The sequence below is a fragment of the Anguilla rostrata genome, chromosome 4 (assembly GCF_018555375.3).
Source record: "Anguilla rostrata isolate EN2019 chromosome 4, ASM1855537v3, whole genome shotgun sequence".
Taxonomy (NCBI): Eukaryota; Metazoa; Chordata; class Actinopteri; order Anguilliformes; family Anguillidae; genus Anguilla; species Anguilla rostrata.
In genome coordinates, this window is record NC_057936.1 from 16,717,094 (window position 1) to 16,744,954 (window position 27,861).

Genomic DNA, 27,861 nt, shown 5'->3' on the forward strand with positions numbered 1-27,861 from the left:
CCCCGCCTTCTACCTTTGCTAAACTGTAATTAAGCGCAGCGTTGTCCACATGATAGGTCCTGTAAGCTCCCCTGGTTTTTCCACAGTAAAGTGATGTGGTAATGAGGGGCTGATGTCCTCCCCGTGTTTGGGGGGGTTGAATTACATGGTGATAATGAGGGGTAGCCCAGCTAAGGACGTGGGGCGAAACATCAACGGCGCAAGGGGAAAAGGAAAAGAGAAATCAGTTACCCCGGCATGGAATTTGTCTGGCTTTCAATTTAAATTGCAGGTTGTCCAGGTTAAAGAGATTGATACCCTAACGAGGTTCACGAGGTCTTGTCACATTTGTCTTACAAGGACAACCTGCTTTAAAGTGACTGAAGTGACAGTTTAATTATTGATCATCATGTTCGCGTGTGGAAAACACCCACGTTTGTCTGTTTTCTTCACCTGCCTGGTTTTCTTTTTTGCATCGGTTCAAAGTTGGGTTGATGGTTTCGAATTCAAATTGCAGTGACAGAGCAAAGCAGTACTTATCTATGAATTTGGAAGTTTAACAGCAAGCTTTATTGGGAGTAGCATTATTACATTACATTACAATTACAGCTACTTAGCAGAAGCTCTTATCCAATGTGACTTACAGAAGTAAGGCTCTGGTATGCTCTGCACTTTTCTCTAAGTCTGTGACAGAGTCCATGTACTCTTCACTTAACTCATTTACCTGCCTTGAGTTCACGGGATTGCTCCAGTCCTGTCCCTCGCTCTGGGTTCACGGACCGCTGCAGCCCTGTTCCTCCCCCGCCCATGACTCGATGCAACCTGGAGCTCCAAGTGTATCATCCAGCCCGTCTGAACTCCACCATACTGAGCTATACAATTTGGACTTGTGCGATTCCAGTTAGTTTATTACCTCAACCTTAACCTGCTCACCCAATTTTAATTGCTGTGATAGATCCCTCATTATATTTCTTTTACATTCCATTATACCGCTACTTTACACCAGGCCAGTCAGTAGAGGATGGGCTCCCCCTCTATAGCCAGGTTCCTCCCGAGATTTCTTCCCATCCGGGAGTCTTTTCCCCACTGCCGTTTTTGTTATTCTCCCCACTGGGAGTTTGTTGCCTCACATGCTTGCTTTTTGGGGATCCAGGCCTGGTTTTTGCTCAGATCAAACAAAACACTTGCAATTGCTGTGATATTCTAATTCTAAATTAATACTAAATTATCTTCACAAGTTACATTTCAACAAATATCAAAATGTGTCCAATAATGTGTTTAAGTCACTATTTAACCCCTGATTACCTCAACAAGATGGAAGAATAAAGTATTCAGAGAATGAGTTGAGATACAGGCGTTTGACATAAGAAGGCCGTGACTAGCCAGTTCCAGAGCTGGAGGGAACACAGGACTGGCTGAGCCAGTCTAGGCCAAGATATTTCCCCGTCATTGATAAACTGCTTAGCACCAGGCCAATTAATGAATCCGGGCAGGCTCAAACCCTGCTTTTTTCAGCAGGGGGAGGGACGGCGGAGCGGGGGACGGGGGGAGTGTGGGGGTAATCCCGTTCCGGCTAAACGGCTGATCCTGCTCATTCCTCAGATATCAAATGTCAAAAGTTAAATTAGCCTGCTACCCACAGATAGGAGTTAACATGCTATTAAATGGGGCGGGGTGGTTGGGAGAGGGGGTGATTTCGGGTCCTCCTGGGATTGCACGCCAGTGCCTTTGAAGTGCCTAATTATCCCTCTCCTAGTAAGTGGCGGCTAACTGTTTTAAATAGAAGCCGGCTCCCGTGTGCGCAGTGCACGTAGTCACACGCTTCAGGAATATGTACGCGCAGCTGCTGGACTGGGGAGTTTAAAGAAAGACATAACTGAAAAAAGCAAGCCAACGCCACTCTCTCTCCCTTTTGAGAAGGTGTAGCTTTGAATCGTTCACGTGAAAGTTTGTGGCAAAGCGACGCCTCGATGTGTGAATCGGTACCGCGGAGCGCGTGGCTTTGCGGCAGTCGTCTTCGGCTTGCGGTTTGTCTGCTTTGGCTGTTTTTCTCCTCTGTTTGACCGGAGAGTTCTAATCAGTTTTGTACAGGCTCTGGTCCGTAGCTCGGCGGGCTAGGCGAGAAGGCTTCAGCTCCCCGGCTCTGCTGAGAGCTTCTTGGCCCAGGCTGACCTTGTGGGGCTCTGAATGACTCTGTGTAAACAGAGCTGTGTCTTAGGCCTACACAGGGCCACTCGCGGTCCACAATAGATCACTGCAGTGCTTTTTTTAGAAGAGGATAAACCAACACAGTGCTCTATTCTAGCACAGCAGATATCTGCACAGGGGTTCTTTTTAGCCCATGGAAGAGTGGCACAGCAGAAACAAGCACAGTTTTCTTTTATATTCAAGAAAATTCAGTACAGCTCTTCACACAGAGTTCACACAGGAAGTACCAGCAGATTGTTCCAGTTTTGTAGAGAAAAGCCCGGGACAAGGCCCCTTTTCCTCACAGATATCATTTTTTATGACACACATTTTATTTCGAGATTGTGAGCTTCATACCTTCATTCTTTTACTAGTGACTTCTTCTCAAAGGTTCCAAGGCTGTGCATCCCTGAACCATGGGTATAGTCATCTCAGACGGGAGGCCTCGTGAATCGCACCATAAGGCCGATTGGAGGCGAACGCATGAGGGGGGGGCGCAGCTGGGCGCTCTTTGATTCGTCTCCCCCTCTACGCGCCCCCGGCGGTCCCGCTACGGGGCGGCGTCCCAGCAGAGCCCCGGCGGCAGGAAGGGGGCAGGCTGGGACTCCGGAGTCTACCCTTTCGCGCGTCGCCGCGGAGACGAATGGAGACGAGCGGGAGCCGTCGAGCTGGCGAGGATGAATATTGAGTAGAGCAGTCGCTGGCCTGCGAGGGAAATCAAACCCTGACAATCGACCGTCAGCCGGGGGGAGGAACGCTCCCGAACCGGCAGCCCGCTCTCACTGCAATTACCCAACCCATCAGTCATGCGCGTTCGCTGTCTGTCCTCGCTGAGCGGTATTCAAATGAGACCCCACGGAGAAACCGCAACCGCAAAAAACAAACCGCAACTTTTGAAAGTCGCGAGAGTGCGGACACTTTCCCCCTCCGAGAACTTTCTGTAAGAAAGCTTTTAGGTTTCGTTTTCTTGATGAATTTGCTTGAAATTTTTTTTTTTTTTTTTTTTTTTACTTCAGAGAAATTAAATTGTGTACGAGTGACAGATGTGAAAATCAGAAGACAACGAAAGGAAGTGCTTTTGGAGGAATTGTAGCATAAATAGATTTTTAGGAGATTATTGTATGATTTTTTCTAGATTGGATTTAATCAGATTGTTTTTGGCGGAGAACATTAGCATAGTGCGTCACCGGACTCATTTGCATGATCAGCTTGACAGCTGGGTGTAGCTGTTTGATGTAAATAATGCAGTACTATTAATGGCACGTCCTTGAAACATGGCCCACAGATGTACAGATATACAGTGCAGGCAAACGGAAGCATTTCCTTTTGCAGTGCGATTTCTTTCCTTTGATGCTGATAAATTTCTATCTAGCTTTCCTTGCCCCCGGCGGCCATATTGTTTAAAATCGGTATTTAGAGCAGTCGTTCCTGTCAGCGCAGTTTCAGGCAATGCAGTGAGGCACTGGGCTATCCACAGAACTAATAAATGTTTGCAAGATGGTTTCCTGAGACACCTGGACATGGAATTTTCTGCATAAATGAAAGGAGGGCTGGAAGTTGTAAGAATTAGTTACAGGCAGGGACGGAAATAGGTCATCCCTCCTAAAACAAATTTGTGTAAAAAATGTCCTGTAACATGCTTATTGATTCTTGCTCATGCTTTTGGTTTTGGTTGCTTCTGGATAGTTTAGAAGGTGTGCACTGTGTCATATCACCTTTGTTATTCATCAGAATAAAAATTGTAATGTGAATCTGGTGAAGCCTTGGATCGAAAGTCCCCCCCCCCCCGGCCCCTGTAGAAATTTAGAGCCGCTCTGTATTGCTGACATTTCTGAACCGCGTGATGTTGGGAGATCACAGGGTTATGTCTGCTTGGTCAGTGGGACAGATCATAATTGTTAGATTGTCCAATGACCCAGGAAAGTGCCAGTATCCACTGTTGGGGCAGGAAGAGCATATTTTTGATCAATGGTGATCAATCATGTAAGTCTGGATTAGAGCTGTTATTTCGGCTTTGATGGGCTGTAGCAGCTGTCACACGCTAGCTCCTCGTTTATAAGGGAATCGCCCCCACAGTTCTGCACGTTTGTGCTTTCAACGTCGCTTTGAAGTAAATGAAAAAACTTGCTCCAAAACCCAGTGACATGCCCTTTATTGAATTATAGGGCCTTCAACCTGTTCTCATTTGACTGCATTTTGCTAATGTCCGACTGAAAACTAATCTGCAATGCAGGGACAATTCTGTCACTTTCAGACTTTGTATGCAACTGTCTGCATTAAATTACACCTCCAACCAAAAGCTTTCTGTAGAGTGTATAGATTATAGATGGAGATTATCTGTCTTTGGTTTGGTCAATTATGCCTGTCAAACCTGTCCATCATGCTAAATTTATCAACCTTGTCTTAGTTGAAAATGCTGATCACCACATTGACTTAATATTTCTGAGGCTTCACAAGTGTTTATGACTCAGAACAACTGTTACAGATAGCCTGCTATGGCTATCATTGAAGTGCCATAGGTTTCTGCTGAAATGCTGCCTCTGATTTGGATTCTACCTGTTCTACCTACCCAGCAAGCACAAGCCCGAATCTTGACGTTTGGTGAAAAGCGAAAGTTTTCTAGCCGACTAGGTCAGGCTATATCTGGGTATATCTGGGTAAAACCTGAGCTAAATTCAAGCTAACCAAGTCCATTCATATCAAAACATCTCAACCTAGATTTCCACCCCTCTAGATTCCATCTAGATTTGCTCACTAGGTACCTCTTTTGCTGGGGCACAGGTTTCAACAGAGCAGTTTGTAATATGTGAGTGTGGAAAAGTTTCACTGGTTCAAGGACTGGAGGCTGAGTCAGTGGAGGATTTGTTCACCTTCACAAAATTGGAAAGCGAGCCCCTTTGTGCTTTTTGCTCGCGTCACTTCGGTCTCCCTCGAGAGAATGGAACTTTATTTTTTTTCTTCCCTAACGCGGGTACCACGGCGTAGAGTAGGAGGCCAAGAAGTTGAGAAATACACAACACAATCAACATAATCCCCTAGCTCTCCTTGTGTTGCGATTCCCTTCCACCCCCTCCCTCCCCCTCCCCCCCCCCCCCCATCAACTGGGTTTCCAAAGCGGCAAAAGCTCTCCCTCCTCACTGCCAGCACTAATCGTGCGTGATTCTCTATAGCGCAGGTTCCTGCCGGCGAATCAGGTACGCTCGCTACTGTAAGCTGATTGGGGAGGTGTTCCTATTAAACCCCAGCCAGGCGGCAGAATTCCGCATCCCCTCTCATTGTTAATTGGAGTCTCATTCTCGGAGAGTTGATTTGCAACAGAAAGAAAAGGGAGAGATTAACGCACAGGAGGAGAGGAGCTTCTGAAGCCCCACGTTTCTCGCGCGCATCCTTCGCTCCCCCGCTCCTCTACACCTTCCCCAGCCAAACACTCCCCCCTCAGCCCCCTCACCCCCCCACAAACATGCCCTCAAAGGTTGCTTGTGGAATATCCACCCCTTTCCTCCAAATTGGGGAGGGGCTTAGGAGTTGCTCCCATAGAACACTTGTTAGAATAGTGCAATCCTGATGCAAGCGCACTTTGGACCGCACCAATACACATTTACCAGGTGGGGCGAAAATACTCTCGCCTTCGTAGCAGAGCTCATTTGTGCGCTCAAACTCAGGCGGGCGAAGGGAGCGAATGGCACGCCCCAGAACACCGTCTGACACCAACCCCGGGGAAGCGCCAACTCACAAAAAAGGGGGGGGGGGTTTTGTCCTCCCTCTTTTTGCTCTCTGATCGCCCGATCCTTAACTTGAGCCCCTGTCCCAAAGCCGAACTCTCTCTCCTTCACTTTAAATGCCCCCCAACTCCTTCTCTCATTATCTCTTTTGTGTTTTATATTTATCATTTGTTGCGTGCATGCATGACCCCCCCCACCCCCCACCGACCACCGCTCTGTTCCATCCAGGCCCGTTCCCCCTGGTAGAGCGTGGACTTTTTGAAGGTATCCAAAACCATGTTTTACAATGGAGGCCTGGACATAAAAAGGAGAGAGACCTGGGCATTAGGATTTAATGAGGCCTGGCATGGGGAGAGCCAGAGCCGAGCACCCAGCTCCATTATACCGCCAGAGAAAGATTCTGAAATACTAGAGCCGGGACGTGCGCTCTGATCAGGACGGCAGCGAGCACAATTACCTTCTTTTCAAATCCTTCTGTGACACTGCGGGAGGAAGGAGGACTTTGAAACTTGAAAGGCAAGAGCTCGCTTTCAACCTCAAAAGCGAGCAGGAAAGGGCTCTGAAATTTGTTCAGCGCTCCCAATCCACCATTAGCCTGTTTCTTCCTCTCGCCTCCAGGCATTTAACTGCTTTTTGAAAAGATGTTAAGAAATTCAATCACCATAGAGAGACCGGGGTGTGTTTTTTTTTTTTTTTTTTTTTTTTTGTGGAGCATGTTTCTCTTGGTCTGTCGGTCTGTGCTGGATCTTTTGTGAAGGGGTGAATAGACCTGTGAACTGGTGGAGGACCGGCAGGGGCAACCATGGGAAAAAAAGGGAGGAATGAAAGAAGAATAAAAAATGAAGGGAAAAGGGGGGAAAAAGCCACAAGGCTTTATGAGGTTGATGGTCAGGGTTGCTAGGACGCTGTTGAGCTGGTGGTTTCAAAAGCCTTAGTCGACATGCGTTGTGACTTTGGGGAGAGAATGCATCTATCATTTTTAAGTGCAAGAGAATATTGTCATGTTTAGGACTGAGCGATAATGATAAAAATTTGAAAACAAGAAAATGTAATAAAATATATCAAAAGTAAGTAAGGTAAGGAACCAAACTGGTATGGTAGTGGGAAAGTATGGGAGGAAGTAAATCAGGGGGTAAATAAAGCATACAAGGGGAAAAAGATAAAGAGTAAAGGTTAAACCTTCTTGAGAGTGAAAGAGAGAGAGAGAGAGCCCTGGCTGACCAGAAGCTGCTCTCAGTTTTCCTTGCAAATCAAGGGGCTGTTGACCCCTCAATGACTGGTGTTTGCTGACCTATTTAAGGTGGTATAAACTGAAGTAATGAACAGCTCCCTTGCTTGCCGGATGACTGTTTGGGGTGGGGGTGGGGGTGACACCGGCTTGATTTAACGATTAGTCGCCTGACCCTTCTGAGGCAGGAATGAGCTGGCTGAATGGAAAGAGAGTTCACAGAGGGAGAAAGAGAAGAGGGGGAGGAGGAGCGGGATGCTAATGAGTTTGGGAAACTTTGCACAGTTACCGCCGCGATTGCTGTTTTTCGTGCATGGCTAATGCGCGGAACAAGACCGGGTGAGAGAGAGAGAGAGAGAGAGAGAGCAAATGGAGATGGAGGGTAGTTAACGAGGGAAAAGTGCCAGTTCTGGGGGAGACTTCCAGTGGAGAAGAGCTACAACGGCGAGGGGAAAGTTGTGAGTATGTCGCCGAAGGTGCGCTGGGGTGTTAACCGTTGCCTGCGGGGACCACGGGGGTCACGCTCCCCAACCGGAGGGCCGGCCAGAGAGGAGGAAGGCAAGGCCCGAGACGGGGGCCAGACAGCGGGATAGCTGCGCTAGGAGGGGGGGGGGGATGTGGTGCGCATGCTTCCAGTTGGACCATATTATCTCCTTTCTGTTGTTGTTGCTGCATTCCTGCAGATCTTATCACCAGGAACCCTGGAAAAGTTTCAGTTTCTCTCGAGTTTGGACGAAAGTTTGACGCGAGTTCTCGGCGGACGTCGTCCGCGTGCGAGAACCCGCCTGCGAAGCCTCGAGATTAAGCCGCGTCCGGGGCGTGCGGTCCGAGCGGCGACAGCCGTGTGCCTTTCCGCTTCATTTCACCGGACGCGCCTGCGGGGAGGTGAACGCGGCGCGACCTTAGGCGCCCGCGCGCGGGTCGGCCCGGTGTGGCGCGGCTGGCGGGGGCGTGCAGGAATGCCGAAGCAGCGGGTCTCCTCCCTGCCGCTGCCGGGGGCCGGCTCTCTCTTTTCTCTTTTCCATGAATGGACTGCGGTTCCCTGCGTCTCTGGCCGGGGCCCAAGTCCCCCCGGCGGAGCGGCGGCAACGGTTGTCTCCCGTCCGCTGCGCCGTTGCCGGCGGCCTCCGCCGCGAAGCCGGGGCTGTTTGCTTACATTCCCTCGTTGCCATGGCGAGCAGGGTGTTCCCCGCAGCCATCCCGGGGGCCCCTGGGCGCAGTTCTGCCCAAATTGACTCTCTTTAGAGACGGAAAGCTTGCTGAAGGGGGAACAAGATGGGACCGCTTTTACTGGGGCCTGTGGCCTCAATGCAGAGCTCTTTGGTCAATAGAGGAGGGGATTGAGTGGTAATTGTATTAGGGTTCAAAAGGGCTATAGGGCCCGGACGGCTTTTTATGAGGTGGGGGGAGAGGCGATGGAAGGGGTGGGGGGGGTCTGTGTGTGGGTGACGATGAGTAGGCCGGCCAGACCAGGGCCTTCGGAAACGCTGACAGACCCTTCGCAGCGAGGCCCAGATGGTTTCACAGCTCTCCCCGTCTGCTGCGGAGAGAAAATCCAGGCCTCTGTTTTCGGTGTAAAAATAAATGGGCCTGCCTTTGCTAAACATAAACAGAGGGCGCAGTTCCTGCTTCGGTGAACTTTGCGCAGCAGTTTCTCTCCCCCCCCCCCCCAGTGGTTCGGCTCGCTGGAAGAGCCCGCCTATCTCCCGTCGTCTGCCGCGCAGCCGCCGATGCCGCCACTCTGAATCCGCGCAAGGAAAGGAGCCGGTTCCAAATCCCTTTATGTTAATATTGCGCTTCGTAAGAGCAGACCTATTAATCTCGACTTAGAGCATAAGTGCCATTATTCCCTTAATAAGATCACAGGGTATGCTGCGCGGGATTAAATACTTATAACATAACTAGCGCCGTCATTTTTTACTGACGCGCCTCTCTTCCGTCAGTTAGGTTTAGGTTCGCGGAACTCGCTCTGAGTGCCGCGTGCTCTCTGGGAAAGTAAGACCAGCGCTGCCCGTGCCGCTGGCCTCCACTCAGGTAATGGATCCATAAGAGTCAGGGGCGTGCGAAGGCCCACTGGTGCTCCATGCGTACATCGTGTGAAGTGCGAGAGTGGATGCCCGGCACGTTGTTCGAGGTGGTTCTTTAATCTCCTCTCTCCTCCTCTTCCCTTAATTGTTTTCTGAGCTTTCTGTCCTTACTCCGTCTGATATGGGGGCCCTACAGCATTAAGGCCATGATGTTAGCCAGAGTGCAGCTTAGCAGCTCACTTTGAAGCAGGTTGTGATATAAAGGGGTCAGGAAGACTGGGAGTGATCTACAGCGCAGGAGAACTTATGACCCGGCATAGGAAAGATTTTGAGCGTGATATCTTCAGTAGTTCTCTGAAAAACATCTAAGCTTAATCTCAACGTTTTTAGTGAGCAAGTTCCTTTATTGGTTGTGTGAAAAATTCCTGTTGTTTGGTTTATTTGTAAGTCGGTAAAGATGTTTTGTGTAGTCATCTTGGGCCCAGCCTTTGAGATGCCACAGGCCTAAGCCTTTGTGATGCCATTTACAGGGTGGTATTGGCACGATGCCTGTCTTCAGTTAGTTGTGTTCCTTACATTACCTTGGTTCATCATAACATACTGGGTGTCCATAGACTGCTGTACAAAAATGAACCCTGTGAAATCTGTTAAGTTGGACAATGTAACGATTCACAACCTTCGATTCACAACTTTCACATGGCTATTGTATTAATGTTTGCTATGTCAAACCAGTCACTTTTCCTGGGTTTTCTTTTCTCAAATAACAGATTCAGACTCAATATAAGATTCATCAGTGCAAGGAAAGGAGAACATTATACTTAGTAGTCCAGGGTATTTTATGGTCTTCAGTTCTTAAGATGAACTTCAGATATTTGCATGAGGCCTTGACCCATCTCTCCTACATTAAAGCACATGCCACATCACATGTAGAAGGTTTATAAGTAGTACCCTCACTATAAAGAAGTATACGAGACATTGTAAATGAGCTGAACCCGTTGAACCCAGTTTCAGTCAGGAAAACCCCAGTTGTTAGGCTTTTCAAAATTATCTGGGGCGGATCTGGTCATGCATATGAGATGAGATGTGATGAGCCTAGTGTTCTTTAGTTTTAAATCTTTAGGCTGTAGAAGCAAGTGTTAGAAGAAGTCCAGGTTTACTGGTTTGGGTCCTCTCACTCAGTTGGACTATTCCACTTGTCTCAAGTGTTCGTGCAGATTGGCCTTGTAAATGAGTGCTGGTTCCCAGTTTAACCGTCTGGATAACTAACAGTTCAGATAAATAATCAATCATCAGACGAACTTAGTTGGGGTCAGAGGTTATGTGGTCCTTCACAGATGTTTTGGATTCAGGTCTTTCTATTATGGCTGAACACTTTTCCTGGGTTTATCCACGCAAACCTAATGTACTAGAAACATCCCAAGGGATCTCCTCAATTTTTTTTTTATTCCACAAGCACCTGAACAGATTATTGGGGGAGCAAAGAGGAGAGAGGACCGAGGGCTATGATACTACCCATGAGGCCACTTAAAAGGCAGAAGGGAATGCTGGGAAAAAAATCACGGCGAGCTCTTCTTTGTGAGTCCGCATTGGAGGAAAAGAAAAAAAAATAGAAAGATCCGTGATTACCGCGGCAACCGATACAGAAGCCAGGTTTGGTTAATACCAGGGGAAGAAAAAGTCGCAGCGCGGTCTTGTGGAATCAGCGGCGAGCGTAGAGCGGTTCAAATCCTTGTGGATTTTACAGATTACCCACAAGGCCCTCTCGGGACCAGGGGGTGTGTAGCGGCTTGTCGCTGGAGTTCGCCGCCCCTCCTCCCGAGACGGCTCGCTGCGTGACCTGACTTGTTCCCCGAGCCTGCCGGAGTCTGGTATGCGAGCGACCGTTGGACGGGAGCGGGAGAAATTCCCCTCGACAGCAGTGGCGCTAAGCCGCAGTCGCGTCTCATTATGATTCATTTGTCATTAAGCGAGCGGCGAGGCCGCTTTTTAGACTTGTTCCCATTTTCTGATCACCACTGTTCTCCGGGGTATTTGTCTACTAAGAAGCAATCAAGGAGTAATGGGCCGTAGCGGTGCCATTTTGCCGGCGGATTAAAGCTTTGACTGAAGTCACGCCACCAAACTTGTCGCCCTTTAAGTTGGACTGCAGTGGTCAGGTGTGAATGTAGCGGTGGGATTCTGGGAGCTCCATTGTAGAAAGTAATGGAGTTGTACATTACTGCTGATGGAGCTGTGTGTTTGGCAAACCAGCAATGTGGTCCAGACTATACCGGTGTTCCATGTGAGTGTGGAGGCATAAGGACGTCTTTACAGTTTGCGGTGTTTATCCATTTGCCTTTTAGTGTCATTCTGATTCAGAATCTCTTTTAAAAGATCACCAAATGTCACAAGGAGATAGTGAGCTCCATTATGTTTGGGATAAAGATTTTAGATTTGTCATTGGCACAACTCTGGTTGACAAATGTCAATAGCTGACTCCAAAGACAATCAAACGCTTAGAATAAAGACTAGATACTGAAAGCTCTCTTATACCTGCACGAAAGAAGCTACTGAACACACCTGGCTAATCAGAAACCTATGAAGCCATTTGTCCTACACACAATGGCACACTGAAATGAGGGACTATGTATACAAAGAGCTGTCATTTCTACAAGGTGAAGCCAAAGTACGTTGTGTGATTACAAATATAAAGTTTTGAAGAGCTAAATCAAGCCTTTGTCCCAAACATTTTGGAGCTCACTGTATATCTGGAGAAGACACATTCTATGCCACTTTGACAACCTATATGCACATGTAGCATGGGCATGATCTATGAGACATGTAGAAATGTGCCTATCAATCAAAATTAATTCATTTTGATTGATTAGCAAAAGCATCTCATTTGAGTAATCTATTGGCAATAATCAAAGTTTTCTTGATTTTCACCCACTAATGCTCTCTTTCATCTCATTCATATCGTAGGAAGTAGATAGCATAAAGACAAAATGGGCTTTTGTTAAGTAAAGTCAATGTAGGCTGCATATAGGAGATAAATTGGTTGGTTACCCGTGAATTGCATTGTACTCAATGCAGAATGTAAAGAAGCTTTCTTTGGTGCTTTTACTTAATACACAGAACAGACGAATGATCTTTATATCTTGAATATACTTTGAATTGGGGCATAGAGAACAAAGAGTACATTTATCCACAAATTCAAACAAATCTGAGGATATTTGAAGTAAAACCATGCCCTAAACCATCTCTAAATTACTAATAAATTATTAAATATCCATTGTGAGACAGTTGTCAGACCTCCTACCCTACTGCCTCTGATGTAATTACTTGTCACGTGACTAGAAGCCAGATTCAAAGAGAGATTTCTCTTTACGCTTATCGTCTGAAGCCACCTGCTGAGGTGTGAAGAGTGTCCCAGATCTCTTGTACGCTACCCCCGAATGTGCCGTGGAAATCTGTCATCAAATGCGCATTTTGCGAGAGATGTTTCTTTTAGAAACCTTTTGTGGAATGTTCCTTTTACCAAATACAGATTCCACAACGGATATTTATCATAGCTTAAAGAGGCCTTGCAAGAGCTATGTGGAGGAGTGAAACTTCAGTTGTGAGCTGTTCGAGAATGGAAGTATGAAATTTATGGTCACAAAAATACGACCGATTAAGTTTTATTGGCTGTCAAAGTGGCTTGAATTCTAAGTTGAGTTTGAATGAGCAGCAAGGTCTTTTGTACTCAGCATGCAGGGTAAGGGGAGGCTGTGTGAGAAGGACAGTATAAAATAATGGTATCACGATACAGGTGAACTTTTCAGCAACTCAGGCCAGGTTTGCCTGTTCCTAGCATTTAATATGAATGTCCGATGCAGGTGTATTCTACAGATGTGCAGTACATATGGGTATTCCAGGTGCACTATGCAGATGTGCAATGAACATGTATATGATTTTCATAATCCAGAGGAAATGGACAGGTGAATGTGCTTTCCTGCCTTAATGCACGTTTGTTGGGAAGGTTCTGCAGTTGCATATACCTGTGAACTACAGGAGTTTTAGTAGCCTAATGGACATGTGATGTTCTAGTGAAGTGTTTTCTTAAAGTAATGCAGGTGTGTGTGTGTGTGTGTGTGTGTGTGTGTGTGTGTGATTTTGTTGTACATAGTAGCTGTGATGTGCAGGTGAATGTGTTTCAGTAACATAAAGTAGATTTGTGGTGCGCAGGTTTATGATCCAGATGTGATCCTCCGTCTCTCCCTGTTCTGGCAGAAGATGAGAGCCCGGGGCCTCCTTTCCACCGCGAAAGACGCAACGCCATCGCAGCACAGCTATCCCCTACCGGCCCGTCCATGGGCAAACTGAGCGAAGAGCCCTCCACCTCCACAGAGGAGCGCCCCTCGCTGGTGAAGAAGGAGACGCACGGCTCGCTGCCCCACCTGGCCGAGCACGCCCTGCCCTACCGAGGCACCCTCTTCGCCATGGACCCCCGAAACGGATACCTCGACCCCCACTACCGTGAGTCGGCGTTCGCTAACATAGTTATGGCTGCAGTTAGCCTAGCCGCCAGACAGCGAGACGGCTCTTTGCAGTTAGCTCACAGTGGGGGGGAGTGGGGAGTGGAGAGGGGTGTGCATGGCTAATTATCACGACGGTTTACACAGTCATTAGGGAGGGCTTTGGAAGGACCTCACTTCACAGGTTCACAGTCAGCATGGGTACTTGCAGAATTCAGCCTTCCAGAATTCAGCAGTGCCAGAACTTGAGAGGCAATTCTGCATCATTATCGCTAGTGTTCCAGTGCTTATAGTTCAACTCGCAGTGTGAATATGCTCGATGTTTGTGGTGAGGTAGCATTCTCAAGGACAGCGCCGTAGGACCTCTCTTTCACCGCCAGAATGTTACTACGGAAACATTTCGAATGCATTATCGTTACACTATTGCAGTGTTCACTATTGCGCTGTTTGACCTACATACAGCTTGGGAGTATCAGGTACTACACCTTGATGAAGGGCAAGTTCTCCTGGGAAGGCAGGGCCCAGAGAGGCATGTGGAGCCAGGCTGCCCCCGCTCTTACTGGGGGAGGTGAAAGGTCACGCAGTCAGTGGAATGATTGGGGAAGACAGTTGATTAGGGGCCCCTCTCTCTCTCTCTCTCTCTCTCTCTCTCTCTCTCTCCTTGAGAAGTTAGTATGGGGGACGAGCTCTGCTGCTTAATACCTTCATTAAGCGCCTTGCCGCGCCCGGATCTCCAGCCTCGCTCATCAGCGCGCAGATCAAAGAGCCTTCCCTGCTTCTTTCCCCATGCTCTCTGGGACTGTTAGCACAGCAGAAAGGGAGGAGAGGGGGAGAGAGAGACAGCAGGGGGACGTAGGGGCACAGATAGGGAAAAAAGAAAGGAAAAGAGAAAGCAGACAGGTGAAAGGAGAGAGGGATAAGGAAAAGTGAGGGGAGAGGGGGAATTAAGGGGGGGTTGCGAGGGGGGGGGGCATGAGGTTAATTTTCTGGCCGCCGTGCCCTGGCCGCTGCCTCTGGACGAGTATTAGATGTGATGGCTTGTTTGGTTTCGCTAAATTGGCTTCGAATTGGGCCTGACGGAGTTTTTAATCTGGAAGATGTAATGAAAACCTCCCCCTCTCTTTCTCTCTCTCTCCCTTTTCTTTCTCTCTCAACACCGGTCATTTACTGTACCTCTATTTATTTAGCAAATTCATTAGCCGGCACTCTTGGTGCAGCAGTCTGTCCCAAGTTCCAACACCCGCCCCCCCCTCAACCCAGCTCTCTAATTCGAAAGGTTACTTAGAATCAGGTCGAGTCTCTGGAGCTGGAGAAACCGCAGAAGCCCACAATCAGACCATTACTGTCGATTACTCCCCGGCCCAGCTCAGCAAGACTGCCACATTTGATCCCGTCCGCGGGAGAAGGCTTAGGACTTGTGTAGTGGTCGAGGGGCGGCGGCAGTTGGGGGGTGGGGGGTTTCCGGACCACTGCTGCCAAGGGGAGGGCAGGGGAGGGGTTTTACTGGGGGCGGGGGAGGGGTCCCGCCTGGGGCGACCGGGCCTCGAGGTCACGCGGAAAAGTCGCGGCTCGATTTCAGAACCCGCAGCATGTCGATGATGAAAAAAGGCCCCCATTCTTTCTGCGCGAGGGCGTGGACACTGGAGCGGCAGCAGGGGATTCAGCATGTCGGGCGGCCACAGAAAAGAGTGCCGTCTGTAGGGGTTTCCCCAGCCTGGCCTTTAAGCTCTGCGACATACGACATAAAGGACTTGGCCTGCAGGGGCTGCCGCAGGGCACACCGTAGCATGATGACATCACTGCTTAAACATGTGATCGTCCATCACCGGTTTTATGCCATGGGTACTCTTATCTCGAGCTCCTCCCCTTTTTGTCAGCTCTGAAACGACGGAGGGTTTTTCCAGGACACGATTCTCCAGAAGTGAGGGCCATGCCCACTTGAAGTAGGCCTCACTGGTGTGAAAGGAACTGAAATACATACGGTTTCAAGCGAGGGGACTGGGAAGGGGTGCGGCCTGAGAAAGGGAGAACTCCCTTGAACCCTGTTTTTGATTGAGAGAGGAGCAGGGACCGTCATCTATCGGGGTTCCAGGTGTTGTAAATTTGAGGAGCTCTGGCGTTCCTTCCTCTGCCGGCCCCAGTCTGTCTGCGGGGAGTGGAGGTGCGAGACGCTCGGATCAGAGCCTGGCAGCTGACCCCTGCGCCCCCTGCGCCCCCCCCTTCCCCAACCCCCCCCCTTCCCCCTCCGTTTCAGAGGCACCCTGGTCTTGTGCCGGCACCTTTGAACAGGGCCCCCGGCGCCTCGAACCAGAGCCTTAGAGGTGCGAAGAAACGTTGACCCCTCCTGCCCTGGCTCCACAACCGAACACCCCCCCCCCCTCCTCCCAAACCTCCCCCGGCTCAGCCACCTCCTAAACTCATCCCAGGTGTGCGGGTGTGATGGAGAGGGAGCCTGCCGGCGTTGTGCTGCGCTTGCAGAGCCGAGCGCCGCCGCAGCCGGGGAAATCCGATTACTCTTCGCGCCGCGGCGTGTCAGCGTCTAATGCGCCTAAATGCGCCGACACCTGCAGCCCCGGCGCACCTGGCCGCCCGGTCGCCGCGGCGACGGTGGGTCGAGGGGGGCCCGCGGGGTGAACGCGATGCGTCGGGGGCCCGGGAGGGGGTGGGGTTGAGGGGGTCTCGGCTCCGCAAATCTCCCCTTTTCACTCGGTCCGTTTGCTCGTATCACCACAAGTCTGTGGTGTAATTCTATGTTTACTTCACACCCTCTTCAGAACACAAAGAGGAGGCATTAAGGAGAGGGAAAAAACCCTTTATAAGTATTAGCTAAATCGTCATGATGCCGAAGAATTAGGAGCTTTTCTTTGGCAAACACTGGATAAGAGTTAATATCCTGCTTACCACAACGCTAATGCTGGGGGCTTTCTGTGGATAAGGAAGCAGGATCGGGGAGCAGATTAATGGGGGAGATTCTAATTGCGCGGACGCGTCAGTGCGACGCGCGGCTCCGGCGTCCGTTCACATTGTGCGCCGATTAGAGGGTCAGCGGACTTCAGCGGCGGCGAGCGATTCAGCGAACGGTCGCCGCGGACGCCTCCCTCAAGTGCGCTCCCACCGATTTGCTTCTTCTGCAGTCAAAGAATGTCGCATTTTTGGACTTAAAGCCCGTTTTTTTTTTTTTACCCTTTTCTTTTCTTCACTTCACAGTTTTTGCTTCCGCTGTGAATTTGCGCGCCGTCGAAATACGAGAAGATATTTGGCGGCGGCGGCAAGGGAATTTGAGTTCTTTTTTTGCAGACAGTCGTTTGCTGCCTTGACTTACAAGCAGTGCGTGTTTTGAGAGGTGTGTGTGCCGCAGTGTCTCTGAATGGAGGAGGGAAGAGTAAACACCTTAAATGTGAGGGTCAGTTCCGCTGATCGCTCCACCGGTCAGAGTAAAGATCTACCCTCTGTAATCCCACTGCTGATGTACCGCCATTGTCCCTCGCACAATGGTGTCAGTAGAGAAAGGCGATGGTCCATGGTACGTAGACAGATGAGCTGGTCTTCGTGCCTTTAGAGCTATCCCTGTGAACCAGCCCTTTGTGGTATTGGCCCAGTCCATGCTGACCGCTGACAGGATCGTGTCCTGTATCCAATGTACCGGGAATTTCAGGTTGCCGCGTATGGGAATATCTCAGTAGTAGGGATGTGTTCAGAGTACAGGTCGAACTCTCCCGACCTTGCCGCGGATCATTCCAGAGGGATGTTAACTGAAAAGCAGGCAGAAAAAGGGGAGAAGGTGCAGTTCAGTCCACCTGCCCGTACGCGAAGCCCTGGGCCGTAAACAAACTGAACGAGAACAGCCCGCACGTGCTCAGTCCAGGCGCTCTGGTTAGCGCCAAAACGGCAGGAAGCTACGGCCGGCAGCCGGAAAAGTTTCGTCTCCCCGCCGCGAGGCGCGGATCGCGGGGGCTAGAGCCCGTCTTCCCTCCCCCCCCCCCCCCCCCCGAAGAAATTAAAAACTACAAGAGACGAACTAAAGGCGAGGGGAGGCACGTACCCGTTTCAAGGGCGCGGGCCTGTCTTTTGTGATCGCTTCAATATTGGCGCTTTTTGAAAAGCGGGCCGCGGCGGGGGCTCCACCGGAGACGGCCGGGCCCTCGACGCCAGGGGCGCGCTGCAGGCAACGGAAAGGAATGTCTTCCCTCCACTTCCTTTCATCAAGAAAGAGCGCCGTTGACTCCGCAGAATTAGCCGTATTGTCTCTCGCACCACAGATAATCGGATGATCCCCTTTTATGCTGCTTATTAGACGGATCCGGCAAAATAAGACGTGTCATATTCTCACATGTATTTTTTTTTTTCCCCTTTTGTTTTAGATTAAGATATTTAGCTTCAAGGAAAGTTTGAGGAGCCGAAACGGAGTATTAACATAATATGCGACTTTCCGTTTTTCCTTTGTTGTTTATTGATGTTACTTTTGGGCCGATTCGCCCGAGCTGTTCGTTGGTGTCGGATTAACGTGAAGAACTATGTCCAGCTTAAAAACCCCGATTCTTGCAAGAACACTCTTAAAAGAGTCAAGAAAAGAATACTTGGGATTTGTCGCAATCGTCTGCGCAACATCTGTCACTTTTTTTTGTCTTTGCCATTGAATGAAATTAAACTCAGAGAACAAGGAACGGGAGACCGTAATCACACTTTAGAGAAGGCAGCTTAACAGTTTTGAAGGACATACAAAGTGTTGTCCATGGGGAATGTCCCCCCACAAAAAAACCCAGAAAAACAGTAGTGATAGCAAATTCAGCACAAGCAAGATGGAGGGAGAAAGACAGGGACGGTCTGGCGGCCTCTTGGACTTTTCTCCTGTGTTCGCCCGCCTCCTGCGCAGGAGGGATGCTGGGGTGTATGCCGGCTTCCCAGCCTGCCTTGTGACAGGCAAGCCGAATCCGCCCTCGTACCGTGGCAGGATTAGCACCCCCTGTCCCTCTCTCCCGGGGATCGGCAACACCTATTGTTTTCCACGAGTAGGAACGGGCTTTAATTAAAATGTTCCTCCCATGTTTGCTATTGTGCGCTTGAGATAAAAAGTGTTGTGAAAGTGTGGTTGTTTCTCTTCTCCCTTGCGCTGCTCTGAAGCACTCAAGAGACGGGTGGGGGGGGGGGGGGTCGCGCTGAGCCAAGGGAAAAGAGAGAGAAGAGAAAGAGGGAAGAGGTTGAAAAGAGAGAGAGAGGGAGAGAGAGAGCGAAGGGGGAGATGTAACAGAGCAGAAAATGAAGAGAGACATAAAAGAATGTGAGCTCAAGGAGGTCAGATCCATCACGGGTTTAGTGTTGCCTTCAAAGATGGCTGGGACAGGTGGCAGCTCCAGACAATCTCGTGCAGCAGAGCAGCATCCTCTCTGGAGGAGATAAGGGATTCCTCCACCCCCCCCCCCCCCCCACTCCCACTCTTCCTCCTCCTCCCCGCCCCCCCCCACGCCAGCCCCCACCCCCTCCACTGCTCCGGGCCGGGGCTCTTTGATGTGGCTCAGTCGGAGCGGGCTTCTGGGAGCGCGGCCTGGTTCAGCTCAATCACCGTCCTCCTCTGTGCCGAGCACTTTCAGGTCTCATTAAGGCGCTCCGCCGGGGTTAATCCTCTTTACGGTTTACACCGGCTCGGTGTTGTCTCCTGGCCGGGAGGAGACCCTGGGCACCACCTGCGCGAAATAGCGTGACACCGAGCTCCTCTTCTCCCCTGTGCCTCCTCCACCCGTCTCCCCCGACCCCCTTCCCGTCCCTGCCCCCGATCTCCTCCTCCTCCTTCGCCTCTCTCATCTGTACGCCCCACCTCTCCTCTGCGTTAAGTCTCCCAGGGTTATCGGGGTACGGTTTGTTGACGGGGGAGCCTGTGTAAATGGATTACAACTTGTGCTTGTTTGTGGAACGCGGAGGGGCGGAAAAGGGGGGGGAGTGTCAAAAACAAAAACCGAACAAAGCGAAAGGGCTCAATCGACCCTCTTCTCCGGGATGGGGCGGGGTGGAGGGGAAAAGACGGCCTTAATTGGCCCAGAGGTGCTGACCTTCGTGCGGGTCAAACGTTCAGCCGTAGTTTGTTTGATTTATTTGCGCTTTTCCTTGGGTTGGGAAGAGACGGAGTGAGCTCGCTGGATGCCTCGATGGCTGAGAATAGACCTGACATTGTACAGCTCCGAACCATCAGATAACGTCTTGCTTTGGTTAAAGTTAGGTGAGGGCGAACGTGTACACAGACAGTAGATAACAATCGAATCATATTGCTGTGCTGTGTTTACGTTGTGTTAAGACAATTGTTTTGCATACTTTTTACAAACTTTTCCAAAAAGTTTTATTGCTATTTGTGAGTGGCATTTCATTTAATGGATGAAGTACTTAGCACCGGAAAGCCCTGCAGTTAAAACTCATTTATTGCTGCATAATTAAGAGCTCTGTTATTTTAAGTGTGAGGGAGCGTGGTTTATATATATATTACGCAAATCAAGATGGCTATCAGAAGTTCTGTATATTTGGTAGCTTTACCTTGTTATGCACAAAATGTAGATTTTTTTTCCAATCTCCACTGATATGGACTCTTCTGTTATTAGCTCAATACATTTTTGCAGACTAGAAGTAAAATCTGAGGAAAGGATTGGCTTGACTACACAAGTCACCTGAATGTCTGAGTATGAACTTTCTTAGTGGTTTATATGTCCTCTGTTGCATTTGGTTTCATTTGAACTTTGAATGTGCTCATGGGCCTTTTTAACATGCAAGTTTTAGCTTAAGCAGTTTTCACACTGTTGGATATTTACTTTATTCAGGTTACGTGTCCTGGTCATGGGACCAGTGTCAACATCACCTGGAGATCGAACCTACAACGCCTTTACAAGCCCTGTTCCGGAACATTCCGCCATGCGGTCCTAGTCAAGTGCTGCCAGGCGTTTGTTTGGCACACATCTGTGCAACTCTGCAGTTGATCCTGCACAGACAGCCGCGTTGGCTTTGGGAGAGGGGAGGGGCGCACGGATGGAGATGTCTGGGTTTGTTTAAGGAGTGTGCAGCGCGCTCCCAGCTCCAGTGTGTCCACGGCCCTGACCTGGCCCCAGGCCTCAGAAATGAAGCGCAGCGGTGTGCGAGCTCTTCCCACTGTTAGGCCTCTCTCTCTTTCTCTCACTCTCTCTTTCTCTCACTCTTGCTCTCGCTGTTTGTCTCTCCCTCCCCCTCTCTCTCTCTGTCTCTCTCTCCCTGCGCTCACCGCAGGGTCACACACTCAGTAGGTCCCCCAAGCTGCTCAGAATGAACTCAGACTGCTGGCCTGTGATGGGGTCAGTGCCACTCAGATGACACGCTCGCAGCTGTGCACTGAGACATACACACACACACACGCACACATGCACACTCACACACACACACACTCACACACATGTGCACTCACACACATGCACAAGTGGATGTGCCGACGCACGAACACAGAAACATGGTATATGTTTGCGTGCACATAATTTGTCTCTTTCATATAATACCTTATGTGTCTATAGTCATGTATATAGTCTGGTGTATTAAATGTAACTGTCAGACAGGCAGCAGTTGAAGCACCTGCGTTCTGGTTGAAAGCTGTGCTTGTTCTGGTCTCTGTGGCTCAGATGGGGGGGGGGGGGGGTCATTAGTAGACAGGACTGAGCTGACACGCACCCGCGTGGAGGAACGCGGGGACAGACGCTCCGGGACAGTAGACAAGGACCCCTTCACAACCACGGCACGGAAGGATAGGAGCAATTAGAGCAAATCAGCAGGGGAGGGGGGTAGATTACCGTCCAATAACATGACCGGCAGAGCTGTCACTGCATCGGTTGGCCAATCAAAACACAGGAGGGGAGACGGGACTTTTTTTTCCCCACTAACCTTAATACCCAGGTCTTAACTGAGCTGTGTGTCATTCAAAAAGAAGGTGTGTCTGAAAACACGGGCTTTCTGTCAGTATATCAAATTAATTTAAGTTGACTAAGATTTTTTTTTTCTAAAAATCCAGCGTGTTTTAATGCGCAGTCACAGCTGTGTGTTTACAGGCACACCTGTCTTCTTTGTTTGCAGTGTGCGCTGAGGAGTGGGGGGAGAGGCCGGGGCGGTGAGGCGCGGTGTTTCTGCCGGTAAATGGCGGTGTAAATCTCTCCCCGGCTGGGAGCGGAGGCAGGCCCGGCGCCGCGGAAACCGACGCCGCTTTGTTCAGCTCCCCAGCTTAGCCCAATCTGGAGGAATTCGCCGAACGCGTCGGATAGATTGGTGCTCCGCGGAGACGCGGGGAAATAGCCTTCACTCAGAGCAGTCCCGGGACGAGGGGGGAGCGGGGGGGGGGGGTGCGTGTTTGGAGGAGTGGGGGCAGGGGGGTGTGGGGAGCACAATCAGGGGAGCGTGCGTAGCTCCCCGATTAAACAAAGAGAGAGCTGTGTGCGCAGTTGCTGCCTGGCCCTCAATTTGTTAAGATCGACTCCACTTTATAAATTTCTTGCAGATGCCGGGCCTCTATTAGCAATCAGGGGGCTGGGGCGGCCTGGGGTGAAGAGCATCTGACACGTCCCCCCCCCCCCCCCGTCCTCCCTGCCCCCCCCCACCCCCGTTCTGTTTCCAACAGGACTGCGTTATTTGTGGGGAAACAATGCGCTTGTGTGTGGAGCATCAGAGTTGACTCTGCGCAGGAAGCTGGCTGCACTGATCCCATCGGCTCTCTTCTGAGTGGAGACAGAGGGGACGATTCCGCTCATCTGCCACCGCCAGCACATTTGTAATAACGCGTAGAATAAAAACATGCTTCATTTTTAAAGGGGGGAGGTTGAGTAGGTAAGGCACAGAAGTCCTTTTCTTCAAATGAAATTTATTTTTTGTTGTGGCCTAGAGAGTAGTAGTAATAATAATAATAATAATAATAATAATGCATTTTGTTTATGTGGCACCTTTCTGAGCACTCAATGTCACCTTACATGATATTAAAAATAAAATAGTTAGAGAAGTGACAAGACACTGCACATGCAGGACATGGTATTTAAAAACCAACACTATAACAACACTAGATGACTAATTACCTATGGGTGCCATGGTGGGAGAGGATGGCTATGTCCTGTTTATGTGAAAGCTAGTGTGACGAGGTGAGTTTTTAGATGTTTCTTTAAAATGGTCTCAGGATTTACAGATGTGGGGAGAGAGTGAGTTCCAGAGGTTTTTGTGCTGCATAGGAGCAGCACCCAAACTGTGAAACTCATGTTAGGAAACTCTTCCCTTTTTCTCATTTTTGTTCTTTCACACTTTTCAGTCTTCGGTTCTTTCCGTTTCCTCGAGCCGCAAAGAAAAATGCTCAAGTTTCAGGAGGAGCGCAGGAGAGAGGATAGTATTGATTTACAGGGAAGGGAAACTTGTAATCTGCCAACATGTTGCTCGGTGATGAATGGCAGAGAGTCTGAAGTCGCTGGGCACACTCCACAGCCCGTGTTCTTCTCTACCTCCCTTTCCTCTCGCTCCGTCTCTCTTTGTCTACTGTTCGCGCCGGAGTTCATTTACTCCCAGGAAAAAAGGCCATTTTTCAAGCCGCAATTTCGAACCGTCTTCAACCCACGCCCGGGTACCTGGTAGAGCCCGGCGCAGCGAGTGCATTAGACTAATTTATACAGCGGTAATTGGGTCATTAAACTCCGAACAATCTGGGACTGTAATTAAGCAAAACGCACAAAAAGTCAACAACAACTCCCACCGCGCTCGGCTGAACAGTCGTCAGAAGTGTTATTTACATGTTGGAACAGCTTGAGGCCGACGCGTGAGCAAACAGAGGCCCGGGCGCGTGGGGATTTTTCTCCTGACGACTGCTGAGGAAGTACGCCGGGCGCGCGGAGCGTGCGGATTCATGTTCACGCGACGGCGGGATCCTCAGACACGCAGGCGCGCCGGTGCCAGCGAGTCCCGCGGCGGGAGGCTAGCGGAGAGGCTAGCGGAGATTAGGCTAACGTCGCGCAGGGAGCGCTCTGGAAACCGTATCCTGTGTCGTTCGTGTGTGGAAGACGTTTCACCCACGCACTGCTTTTTCCAGCATCCGAGCGCCCTTCATACACACCTATACACTAATGTACAAACGCAGATGCACAGACACACATTTTCATACGCACATGCGTACGTGCACATGCGTGCATGCACGCAAATGCAGAAAAAACACACAGAGCCACACAGACGCATATGTGGGCACATATGCATGGGCACAAATACACTCGCACACATACATGGGTGCGCACACACTCGCACACACTTACTCCCTCTCACACACACACACACGCACGCACACACACACACACACACACACACTTGCACAGCGCTCCCTCAGTCATTGCCTCCCTTGGTCTGTTGGTGCAGACGAACGTGTTTGAACGGTGAGATCATGAGCACAGAGAGAAGTGTTGTAATGAAATCTGGCAGCCACAGGCAGCCCATACGCATCATATGTTCCAGGTTTACCAGCTTGCGAAACGCTCAGAGCTCCAGTCGTGCCAGTTCGTGTGCCATTTTACCAACAGAGGAAAGGTCTTCTGTTCAGAAATTACAGAGCATTGCATAGCTTGAGTTTCCCCTAAATTTCACAAAATGCGTGTGCGACTCAACAGTTTACTTGGAAGTGCACGATGCTGAACATTGTGTCTCTATCCCTTTGGCATTCTGGTCATGAGAAGGTGTGTTTTTTTATCGAAAATGCTGGAATTTCCTGCTTTAAACTTAATTTTGGCCTTTTGAATTATTAGCATCCAATAAAAACATCACAATTATCAACCCTCTTTATTGCCAGACAGCTGCTGTTTTTCTTTCGTTGTGTTTATGTTTAATTAAAATTAATGAGCACGGTCAAAGTTTGTCTCTTAATTACCCTTTCATTAAGACCCATTTGTAATCATGTGTTAATGACTTATGTATTAAAAAAGAAAAAAAAAGACAAATGAATATTGTTGTTATGCAAAGCTATGCAAGATCATTAAAATAAGACTTCAAACAACTGTTGTTCAGACAATAATCGAGCAACAGTACAGAAGTACAGAAATTCTCCAACTTTTTTGACATGAAATTATGGCCGTAAGTTTATTTCTGATGTTTTCCTGCTGCTTTGCAAATATTTACAATGCAGTTGATTCCTTGTGCTTTTTGTTCATAACATGACTTTTCTGGGTAGGAATTTCAGTGTCAGTATGAGCCTTTCCAGATTCTCTTTCTGGAGACCACTGTTTTGACTGGGACTATTCTGTGAGAAATGCTGTGTTCTTTTCATCTCTACTGGGTTGCTCAGTCTGTTCTTGTAATCCAGTCTCCCTGTGTTCTGAATGGGAATGGTGATGGAATGCATTTTTGAGATCATAATTTGATTGTTTTATGGACAGCTTCTTGAGCTGGGTAACACTCACAGTTATTTCTTAGAACATCTAGTTCCTGAGTTCAAATTCGAATTCAGCTCCACATCTCTTTGATTTGTTTCGAAAAATAAGGGCACTGTTGGTGTTGGTTCACTGACATGTGATTAATGTTAAATCTCAGCTAAATGACAGGTTACAGGTTTTATGTGTGGTAATTTTGCTGAGGACATGGTGTTACTTGTGTTGTTGGGGCTGAGTAAGGTCATTGGAATGGGTAGAGGAATTCTCACTGTTGACAGCAAAGTCTGTGAAAATCGTGTGGTTTTCCCTCAGGACAATTTGGGAAAGGGAAATTCTTTTGCGTTGTGATGAATGGCCTTATATCCATTTGACATTTTCATGGTAAAAGTTCTTATGAAATTAGCTCTCTAACCTCATTTGAAGCTCTTGTTGTAAATCCATTTAGGCAGCGTGTGTTTACTGGAGGTTTATTAAGAATTTAATTTCAACCAAGACATTTGTATTCCACTCCTTGTGCCATTACAAATTGCTTTGTAATAATGACCTCTAGCGAGGATTTGTTTTTTCGGTCGGTCACAGTGAGAAGTTGGGACACTGACATATAATGTGTTCAGAGAGTCCCAGCTTTTTATTGTTTCTGCAGTGCAAGTTCAAAAAAACAGAAGTTCTTTATGAGTCTTGTGTCTCCTTTGAACAGTCCAGATGTACAGGAAACATTCAGATACTGTGTGGTCATAAATCATTATCTGGCATTGTAGCATAGGGGCTTTGTTGATTGCATCTGGATTTGCATGCCTACATGGGGTCATGTGTCATTAGTGAGGATATCGTTTAAAGTTAGATTTTTCGGAGCCTTTATCAATGTTGCGACCATCAGCTGTAACAATCCAGACAGGGTGAGAGCTGCCATTGAGTTGTGAATGGAGGACAGAGAGGAAGGAGCCTTAAGCCGCGTTTCCACCGCAGGAACTATACCCCGGAACTAGGAACCTTTTGAGGAACTCAGTGCGTTTCCACCGCAGGAACTAGGGTCTAAATTTAGTTCTGGGGGCTTTGTTTTACCCCCCAAAACGTTCCTGCTCGGGGGGTAGTACTTTCCGAAAGTACAGGAACCTTTTGGGTGGAGCTTGCAGCGCTGAACATTTCTGATTGGTCGAGTACTCGTAGCATTTGTGTTGTATTTATTTTCCGCCATTACCCGCCATGTTTGAAAATATGCAGCGGCAAACCAATTTATTTTCATAATAACAAATCAAACTTGTATGTTATGCGGCGCAGTAGCCTACTTTTGGTTATAGCCTGTCAACGTCTTGGAATTATAACGTGTGCTCTTCTGTTCTTTTCTTTGTTTAGTATTCGTTTTATAAAATGCTAAGCATTCGTGCTGGGACAGCATATTACGTAGGCTACCAAAACATTCAAACGGATTAATTCGGTTGCTGAATATTTTCTTCCGGATTTTCTTTGTTAGCCCGTTGTAATTGACTCAAAACGTTTGATACAGTTATGTGAGGTATGCGGTAGTTCTGCATAATTAACATTGGTGATACAGTACAAGCAAACTGGAAATCACCTTCCGCACTTTTTATCCGGGTAAAATAACAGGTTAATTCTAGTAATCTTCCCTTTAGCTTTTTCAGACTGCCGTAATTTTACTCAATTTTACTGCCATTTTTCAATTCCACGAAAAGACCAGGAAGACTATGGACTCATTTATGGTGCATGGTTCGCATCTGGAGGGCACACTTCGCTGCTCGGCTAGCAGTAACTTCGAAGGAAAGCAAACGGTGGCTGTACCACTACTAATTTACATTTTCACGCAAGTCCGAGTTTTCGTTCTATTCTTGTCATTTTGCGATTAGCCTATATGGAATTGACGACGAGAAAGTAATAAAACAGCAAATTGTTTACAACGTGTGCATGTTTTCTGCTGTTAATGAATGTGTTTGAGAGGATATATGAAAATCAATAAATACAAAAGTAACCATATATAGTCATTGTTGGTAACCCGTTGTATATAAGTGGAATAAACCCCTCCGGGCTGTCCCGGTTATTAGAAAATAATGTAGGCTACTTCGGTGGTAGCATGGGGTTACAGAAGAAATCATATGACAGATGGACCGACGACAACGTCAGTGGGCTAATTTGCCTAATCTTCGCGGTACTTTAGACCCCGGTGGAAACGCAGACAACCATTGGCTGAAGGAACCTTTTAGTTCCTGGTAACGTAGTTCCTGGGACTGAAAGTTCCGGGTAATTTTGGTGGAAACGCGGCTTTAGTCTACACCAGTCCCAGACTAGCATTAGCCTGTACCTGAAAAGGCACATATTCCCACCTCCCAACTTTTATCTCCCATTTTTAGAAATTATTAAAGAAGTATGTGTTTTATGTGTCTTTTTTATTTGTTCTTTTAGATTTTTCATCCTGGTTCGTTAAAATGAATCTTGTTCCTGCAAGGTTGCATGATTTGTTTAAAATGTATCCTTTTAGGGCTTTTTAGGAAGTTCTCAAGTTGGCACTGTGCCAAATAGCACAGCATCACACTCAATTTATATATTTTTATTTTGTTACATTACATTGCATTACATTTATTTAGCAGACGCTTTTATCCAAAGTGATGTACAAAAGTGCATATCATTGTCATTGGGCAAATACAAAACACAGGTTCAGTAAGGTACGATACTCATTTCGTACAGCTATTTCTAGCCAAGGGCACAGTTCAGTTCACACAGTGAACACTATCTTGACCTTTTGTCCTTTCTAATGAACAATAAACATTATAAATAAAACTACAAATATATCTCTCACCCCCAAATAAAACCTGCTGTTAGCTGGGATATGTAATTTAT

The 27,861-nt window shown here is 48.4% G+C and overlaps 1 protein-coding gene across 3 annotated transcripts in view; it reads left to right on the plus strand.

The window, feature by feature from the left end:
- The window catches only part of gli3 (GLI family zinc finger 3), a 142,366-nt gene that overhangs the window by 43,270 nt on the left and 71,235 nt on the right, over nt 1–27,861 (plus strand). For 2 of the 3 annotated variants that reach the window (XM_064330971.1, XM_064330970.1), the window contains exon 3: nt 13,395–13,640. In XM_064330971.1, coding sequence (XP_064187041.1) covers nt 13,395–13,640 — 246 coding nt within the window. The remainder of the gene's footprint in view (nt 1–13,394; nt 13,641–27,861) is intronic. The other variant, XM_064330972.1, reaches the window with a different exon arrangement.